A 9,552-nucleotide genomic window follows, 5' to 3' on the forward strand; every position below is an offset into this window, starting at 1 on the left:
CTCGCCCCTCTCTCTCTCTCGCGCCTCTCTCTCTCTCGCTCCTCTCTCGCGCCTCTCCCTCTCCTCTCTCTCGCCTCTCTCTCGCCTCTCTCTCGCCTCTCTCTCGCCTCTCTCTCGCCTCTCTCTCTCTCTCGCGCCTCTCTCTCTCTCTCGCGCCTCTCTGTCTCTCTCGCGCCTTCTCTCTCTCTCTCGCGCCTCTCTCTCTCTCTCTCTCGCGCCTCTCTCTCTCTCGCGCCTCTCTCTCTCTCGCGCCTCTCTCTCGCCCCTCTCTCTCTCTCGCGCCTCTCTCTCTCTCGCGCCTCTCTCTCTCTCGCGCCTCTCTCTCTCTCTCGCGCCTCTCTCTCTCTCGCGCCTCTCTCTCTCTCGCGCCTCTCTCTCTCTCGCGCCTCTCTCTCTCTCGCGCCTCTCTCTCTCTCGCGCCTCTCTCTCTCTCGCGCCTCTCTCTCTCTCGCGCCTCTCTCTCTCTCTCGCGCCTCTCTCTCTCTCTCGCGCCTCTCTCTCTCTCGCGCCTCTCTCTCTCTCGCGCCTCTCTCTCTCTCGCGCCCCTCTCTCTCTCTCGCGCCTCTCTCTCTCGCGCCTCTCTCTCTCGCGCCTCTCTCTCTCGCGCCTCTCTCTCTCGCGCCTCTCTCTCTCGCGCCTCTCTCTCTCGCGCCCCTCTCTCTCTCGCGCCTCTCTCTCTCTCTCGCCTCTCTCTCTCTCTTGCGCCTCTCTCTCTCTCTTGCGCCTCTCTCTCTCTCTTGCGCCTCTCTCTCTCTTGCGCCTCTCTCTCTCTTGCGCCTCTCTCTCTCTTGCGCCTCTCTCTCTCTTGCGCCTCTCTCTCTCGCGCGCGCCTCTCTCTCTCTCGCGCCTCCCTCTCTCTCGCGCGCCTCTCACTCTCTCTCGCGCCTCTCTCTCTCTCGCGCCTCTCTCTCTCTCGCGCCTCTCTCTCTCTCGCGCCTCTCTCTCTCTCGCGCCTCTCTCTCTCTCGCGCCCCTCTCTCTCTCGCGCCCCTCTCTCTCTCGCGCCCCTCTCTCTCTCGCGCCCCTCTCTCTCTCGCGCCCCTCTCTCTCTCGCGCCCCTCTCTCTCTCGCGCCCCTCTCTCTCTCGCGCCCCTCTCTCTCTCGCGCCTCTCTCTCTCGCGCCTCTCTCTCTCGCGCCTCTCTCTCTCTCGCGCCTCTCTCTCTCTCGCGCCCCTCTCTCTCTCGCGCCTCTCTCGCTCCTCTCTCTCGCCTCTCTCTCGCCTCTCTCTCGCCTCTCTCTCTACTGTTTTCCCCCCTTTCTCTTGCTGTTCTTTTTGTTATGTTGTTTCGCTACCATCGATCTTCCACAAGCCTCAACCATGAAAAGAGGAATATATTTTGAAATAATAATAATGAAAAGACCCCCCCAAAAAACAATGCCCCAACATTCTCGGCACCTTTCAGGAACGTTCCCCCCCCCCCCCCCCCGTGAATGTCGGGGTCCGACAGCATCGTACTTTATAAAGTGGATGCTATTTATGTCTCACCCACTGAAGTTTGTCTATCTGTCTGTCTGCCTTTTTGCTCTTGATATTAATGTTATTTTAAGCATTTGCCGAGTTTGATGATGAAGCCCCTTTTTTATTTCAGAATGAACACTATTCTACAGACCTTGCTTCAGAAGACAAATCTGTCTGATGCTGCAACGTAGGTAATATTTTTACAACTCTTAAAAAAAAAAACACAAATTGTGAAGCAGTGATTAAAAATAATAAACATTCTTTTCTGATTTGCTGTGTTACAATGTGCTGAACTAATATTTCAATGTCATGATATGTTTTTTTGTTTTTTTTCTAGGCTTGACCCCTGAAAACTGCTCAGGAGGAAGCATCGTACTTAAAAAGCAGCACTCTGTTTACTTGCTTCCACTGTTGTTGCTACATTTTGAAACTGATAATGCCACAATGATGCCTTTCCTTCTCTTGGTACTTTTTTTTTTATTGCAAGCAAGTGCTGAAATTGTATAATGTGAAGCTTGTGGTTACTTTCAGAGCTGCTGCTGCTACTTCTTGGACTAACTCTTTGAAATAGTTATTTTGAAATAAGCATTCGTGCTATTTGTTTTTTGGGGAGGTTTTGTTGGGGGCGGGGTTGGGTGGGTTTGGAGAGACATTGCATTTTCGTATACCGTAACTTATTGGAGGAGTTAGAGGAAAATAGTTGACTTGATGTCAGTGGTTGATGAGGTTTTGGGTGGTCATCGTCGATGGTTTTTTTTTTTTAATTTTTTTTATGGCTGGTTGCACTGCTTGTTGGATTTTTTTTGATGTCGGTGAAGGTTCAGAAAGTGAAAAGATGACTTGAGCAGGTGTGATGGAGAGCAAACGTGGATGGTGGATTTGCAGGAGCTTTGTGATTATGAGAACCAGTGAACTGCAATGATGTGGTAATATTACTTCTAGCTGTACGAGCAATTTGAATCTCATCTTATGAGTAAAGCACATGAACTTGGCCATTTTTTGACTTAAAATCATTAAATAGTGTCTTTTGCATTGTGTTCTGTAGACCTTCTGATATCCATGCAGCTTTGTATTAACTGGATTTAACCGTTTTGCTTTTTGATGAACCAGTCATACCAATACATCAACTGCAATGGCTGGTTTAAACACCAGGTAATCTCATGCTAATTCCATAATTTGTCATGCAAAGTGCTGGTACCCCCTGCCCCAGCCCCATGCAGAAATATTTCAAATTTATGGTGTTTTGTGTCTTGATAATTTCCTGTTTTGGTAGGCTTTAATTAGAGTAGCATTGACCTTTTAACTTTAACATTTGCTGAATAACTGGTACAAACTAAGCAGGGTCATTGCTGCCTTTTGACTTTTTTGTGATCATGGTTTTGACCAATCTCTTGTGTGGATAGTACATCTCGAAATGCTCTTTTGGAATGAGTTTGTCCCATGTTGGTTACTTGCTGCATTCGAATTGGGTTTGTCATTCGTTGGGCATTTTTTTTTCTTTTTTAAACTGTCAAGTGCCCCAAGTCTCCGTAGCAGCTTTTCTCGAGGGTCTCGGGTCAGAACTTAATTAAGGTGGTTAGGGCTGGGGTGGCAAAAGTCATTTGAATGCTTGCCAAAGACTGTCATTTTAATGCAGAGGTAAATCTGGCAATTTGCACTTGTTTGTAATGTTAGAGGATTCAAATAAAGGTCACATTCTCTTCAAGCTGAGATGTTTTTGTTCATTTATAAGCTTTCTTGCTGTTGGGAGAGGAGTGGGGGCAAAATATTGTACATCAGCATATGAGGACGAACATTTGGGTAAATTTTATTTCCACATTATATTTCAGTCAAAATATCAGGTTTTTGAACACTCCTTCCCCACTCTTCACTTGATGACCCTGTGCGCTCTCTTGAGCAATCGAATATTGGGAAAGTCGTTAAAAAAATTATATATGTATTTTGCTAGTTAATTAAAGTTTTTCAGTTTCAATAAGCAACTATGGAGCTTTACGCAAATATATATATAGTCATGCGCCGCTTAACGACGTTCCGGGTAACGATGGATCGCATATACGACGGATCTGCCCGCTCTGAAAAAAAAAAAAAAAAAAATATGTAGCTGAAAAATTCCTATTGCCGAGTGATGTAGCCTCGTATAAAAATAGCACATTCAATTATGTACGCTGTACCGTACATAATACTTCATAATGATAATAAATGACAGTGTGGCCCTGTTATAATGCGATCGTTGAGGTCTATAAAATGTCATCGCTAAAAAAACAGGATCGTGCTAAATCAGGATTCAAGGAAATCGGCTTTCAAACGGAAGCAATGTTTCCACGTTTACCTTCGAGCAAGTAAATTACCTTTGAATTGAAGAATTCCACGAATAAATCGTTGTTGTTCATCTATTAAAACACAAATTTATTTTTAGTGAAGCTTTTTATGTTGTTAAAACAATCGCACTGTTCCGAAAATATATCACACAATTGACAGGTGCTGGTTTATTCATTTGTAAATTATAACATCGATGCAATGATTACGGATTTATAAAATCCAAACGCTATTTATTCACCTATCATCGATGCGAGAGGAGGTAGTAAGCTGCTGCTAACAACACTGATGGCCGTCATGAACTGCACAAAGGTAAATGTAACACGTCTTCTGTCTCTTGAATGTGTGTTACAATTGCCGACAGTATTCAGTACAGTAACATGCTGTACAGGTTTGTATCCGAGGAGCAATAGGCTACACTATATAGCTTAGGTGTCTATGTTTGTGTAAGTACGATGTTCGAAAACGAAAATGAAAAAAAAAAAAATGATGTTCGCACAATGACGACGTCGCTTAACGACTCGTTTCTCAGAACGTAACCCCGTCGTTAAGTGGCGCATGACTGTATGTATGTATATATATATATATATATATATATATATATATATATATATATATATATATATTTTTCTATATATATATATATATATATATATATATATATATATATATATATATATGTTTCTATATATATATATATATATATATATATATATATATATATATATATATATATATATATATATATATATATATATATATATATATATATATATATATATATATATATATATATATATATATATATATATATATATATATATATATATATATATATATATATATATATATATATATATATATATATATATATATATATATATATATATATATATATATATATATATATATATATATATATATATATATATATATATATATATATATATATATATATATATATATATATATATATATATATATATATATATATATATATATATATATATATATATATATATATGTTTCTATATATATATATATATATATATATATATATATATATATATATATATATATATATATATATATATATATATATATATATATATATATATATATATATATATATATATATATATATATATATATATATATATATATATATATATATATATATATATATATATATATATATATATATATATATATATATATATATATATATATATATATATATATATATATATATATATATATATATATATATATATATATATATATATATATATAGAAACATATATATATATATATATATATATATATATATATATATGTTTCTATATATATATATATATATATTTATATGTTTCTATATATATATATATATATATATATATATATGTTTCTATATATATATATATATATATGTTTCTATATATATATATATATATTTATATGTTTCTATATATATATATATATATTTATATGTTTCTATATATACATGTATATTTATGTTTCTATATATATATGTATATTTATGTTTCTATATATATATATATATATTTATATGTTTCTATATATATATATATTTATATGTTTCTATATATATATATATTCACTAGCAGAGTACCTCCCCGATGGGTGAACTTGTTCTTAGCACGCAGCATGTTCTTCTGATGCATACCTTGATGGAAAAAAAAAAAAAAGCAAACAAACTGCCACTTTACAACTGCTGGCAGTGATGACCGGGTACCAAGATGTCTGACTTTGATACAAATACCACCCTCCTTTGTTACAACATGGGACTGACGAGTTATGGATCAATTAACACAAAGTGTTCAATCTACTTTTTACATATGCAGTTGGTCCTTTTTCCTGGGGACATAGTTGCTATGAATTGAATTGGCATTGAAATTACCTGAACACAAAGTAATAAATGTTCAGGAAATGTCACGATGTGTCCACAGGGTAAACCGGAACTCCCCCAAGTAATAAGAAGTCCTCCAATACGTCTCTCCACTATGTGGGATTGATGAATTGTGGACCCAGTCACACACCGCATTCAATCTATTTATTTTGCCAGCAGTTCACCCTTTTTCCTGAATATATCGTCGGTATCATTTGCATTGGTGTTTAAATATCCTGAACACAAAGTTATAAATGTGGACACCATCAGTGCAGAGCGTAAAGGGGGATTCCCCTGGGTCTAATGAGGCCCCACATGTTTCTCTCTGACGTGGGATTTACAAATTATGCACCGAGGAACAGGCCACGTTCCATCCATTTATTATATACCCAGTTGACCATTTTTCCAGGGGCCATCATTGGTATCAATTGAATTGCTACTCCTGTACCCTCAAATGCATGCAGGCACAGCCAAGTGCAAAATGCAAAAAAAAAAAAAATATTCTAAAAGTTCTGAATTAAATAATTCTCACTGCCAGACCTTGTAGGCAATCAGATTGAAATTTAAAACTACATTTCACATGTCCTCTACATCATAATTGTGAAGTTTCACATTGAATGATGCAGCGGTTCTTGAGTAAACATTTTATGTTTTTCCTTCAATCCAATATGGCTGCCAAGCCATGTGACCTATCAATTATTCATGAACAAACGTATATCCTTGCCTTGTAGAATATGTGCATGAAGTTCCCCCTTGATCTGACCAGCCATTCTGGAGAAGATGTTTGAAGGTTTACGGTAAATTCAATATGGCCACCAAACCATGTGACCTATCAATTAGAAATTAACAAACTTGTTCAACCATATCTGGGGGAATGTGTGTGAAGTTTTGCCTCAATCTCTTCAGCCGTTTCGATGAAGAGGGTTTTAAAAAAAATTTATTTTATTTTTCTCAAAACAATATGGCTGCCAAATCAAGTGACCTATGACGTCATTAATTTTTTTTCTACGGTGAATTTTTGCGTACATAATGCTTAAGAAATTTCAATTTTTTTCTGATGCAGCGTTCTACCTGTCATTTTCACCAGGATACCACTTCACCAATGACGTCATAAAAAAACCACACGTGTTCCCCATGGGGAGTTCTTGCCATGTGCCAAGTTTCAATTTTTTCCATTGTGTGGTTTCAGATACAGAAGTCCAAAGATGGCGCTCGTACCGCGTGACCTATGACGTCATAATTATCAATTGAGTTCTTGAAAATGTTGTGTCAATCCGCCCAAAGGTTGCTGAGAAAATAAATTTTAAAGCCGGAAAAAACCCGAAGATCTCCAGCAGAACCCCCCCCCCACAAAAAAGAATAAAAAATAAAAAACATCTTTGAGAAACTTCACCACATGGTAGTTTGTCATAGAAGAAGCCTATTGCTTTTGAGGTCAAAAAGTCAATATAGTCCAAAGGTCAATAACTTAGGTGAGTTTTGTAAAATTCTCAATTTCCATCTGATTGACATGAAATTTGAAGAGGATTTTCATATCAGGTCACTGACTTCAACCAGCCAATTATTTTGTAGGTCAACATGGGCCCAAGGTCAACAACTAAAGTGGTATTTCCAAAATCCTCAATTTTCATCTCATTGACTTGAAATATGAAGAGTGTTTGCATATCAGGTCACTGAATTCAACCAGCCAATTATTTTGGAGGTCCACATAGGCCAAAAGGACAACATAGGCTGGATTTCTAAAACTGTCAATTTTCATCCGATTCACTTGAAATTTGAAGAGGAGTTGCCGATTTGGTCATTGGATTCAACCACTAATTATTTTTGAGGTCAAATTTGTTTTATGGATTTTGCAAGCATCATGCTTTGCACGACGTCGTCTTCTGGTTTACTTATTCATTTTTTTTTGTTTTTTGTTTTTTAATTCAAGAACTGTAAACAATTCCCATACACTAAAAACTATATCAGGCTACATTTACGCAAAGTATTGGGTTCCTGTTGCAGAAAGACGTGACATTATCCATACAATTGATTACCTTAAATCCACATCATGCAGCTTGTGCTAAACGTGTCAGAGATTTCTTCGGGCTCACTTCCATTGTTTCCGTTACTTCATCCACTTTCTCTGGGTTAACAACACTTGGCTGGCGCATGTGCTTTTTAACTTTCACGCAGCCTGTTTCTCTGAACTACTTCACCAGATTCCATATCACTGATTTTGAAGGTTTTGTATGACCACCAAAGCAACTTTTGAATGCAAATTGACATTCCTTAAAGAAAGGATGCATTGTCAATGTGATGTTTGATGAGACACGCACTTTTTCCAGAGTGAGCGCCATGGCATGACGGTGAAAACCATTAAACGTCATTGCCGGGCCACGTGATGAATCACGTGACACGTGATGACTCAGGATCATGTCATGTCTTTCAGTAACATTCGGCTACACTTATAAAAAAATATTATGTTCCTAACTGATATCGTTTTTAGTGTATTGGAATTATTTAGGGTTCTCGAATAAAAAATATTTTTTAAATCACCCTGTACATCCTGCTCGTGATTTTTGAGTGATGTTGGCTGCCTTCCCGGTGGACGATGAGGGGCAGGCTGAAGAGAGCAGAAAGAGCATTTGCAAAGCCAAGGCTGGACCAAACTTTCTCTACCTTCTCATGTAAGGAAGGTAGTTCAGTATGAAGTAGGAAATGTGTGGACTGATGGGCTGAGTACATGAGACTTTGAAGACATTCTGCCTCATCTCAAACAAAGTTGTGGTAAGGCCTTTCGAGTTGAGATGAGAGTGGGATAGCGGGGGAACATATGCTCGAAATGGACTCAACAAGGTACGACTCGAGTCAAGACTGAGTTTGACCTTGAGATTAGCGAGGTGTTTTCTGGCTTGCTTAAGGATTGCCACAATTATTTGCAAGCCTTATGAGTTGACCTAAATTTGCACTCAATCAGTCAGGTTAGCATTATGTAAGAAAAACAAGTTGTTTGAGCACAACTGCTTTGCCACAGATTTGTGTTGCAGGACTGAAGATTGACAGGATGGTCACAGATGGAATGGGATAAATCGGTGTGGGAGAGAGAGATATCAGTATTCCCAGGTGGAATCTAATTGGTTGCAGTAGAACGAGCGTCCCAATGCCTTTGTGAGAAGGCAGATTGCAGTGCCTGCCAGTTGGCCTTTGCGAACAGCCAGATTTTGGCCTTTGAGTTCACTTTCTAACAATTGCCTGAGAAAACGTGGGCATAGGAGGCACAGGAGAGGTTTGATGGAAAGTTAGTCTTTGGATGCGACACCGCAGGATCAAGTCGGTACATACAAGGATACATGGAAACAGATTCATGATGTTGACAATAAAGGGAGTAACATCTAGTATGGTACGTTTTGCTTTTGACGAAGATCTCACAGAGCTGCGAAAATAGTGTTCGCTTGCGAAAAACTGCAACCGGAGGAACTGAGAGCTTGTCCAGTTAAAAAAAAAAGAAGCAAAGCAGGTCAAAATGTCTGAGTCCTGTGTTAAGCATTTTAATTATGGCAGAGGAGGCTCTCAATGTGCTTATGTTGAGACAATGTTCCAAAGCACAGTTCATTCTTGCAAAGGTAAAGGAGTCGGAGTGTTCTGTTTGAACTTTTTGGGAAAGTGGGATGGTTAAAAAAAAAAGTCTTATTTATATAGATGTAACTGGAATGGCACTTGGAAGAGCGCAAACCTCCGCCATGCTGAACAGGTTACGTTTTGTATCCCACTGATGGGTTGGATCTGAATCCGGACCTTAACCAAAATCAAATCTGCTTGTTCTTGCCACATAACCAACTAATCCACCGAGTTTTGTCAAAACTCGTCCTCAACTGTTTGAGATATC

At 38.5% G+C, this 9,552-nt stretch overlaps 1 protein-coding gene across 14 annotated transcripts in view; it reads left to right on the forward strand.

Moving 5' to 3' along the window:
- Positions 1-3,164, forward strand: part of LOC147029528 (uncharacterized) — a 195,320-nt gene extending 192,156 nt beyond the window's left edge. For 13 of the 14 annotated variants that reach the window (XM_085872647.1, XM_085872638.1, XM_085872637.1 and 10 more), the window contains 2 exons: positions 1,590-1,650; positions 1,797-3,164. In XM_085872647.1, coding sequence (XP_085728773.1) covers positions 1,590-1,637 — 48 coding nt within the window. In that variant the 3' untranslated portion in view covers positions 1,638-1,650; positions 1,797-3,164. The remainder of the gene's footprint in view (positions 1-1,589; positions 1,651-1,796) is intronic. The other variant, XM_085872632.1, reaches the window with a different exon arrangement.
- Positions 3,165-9,552: the final 6,388 nt, after the last annotated feature.

Source organism: Eptatretus burgeri, chromosome 3, assembly GCF_056783735.1.
Source record: "Eptatretus burgeri isolate ZD-2024b chromosome 3, Ebu_testis_v1, whole genome shotgun sequence".
Classification (NCBI taxonomy): domain Eukaryota; kingdom Metazoa; phylum Chordata; class Myxini; order Myxiniformes; family Myxinidae; genus Eptatretus; species Eptatretus burgeri.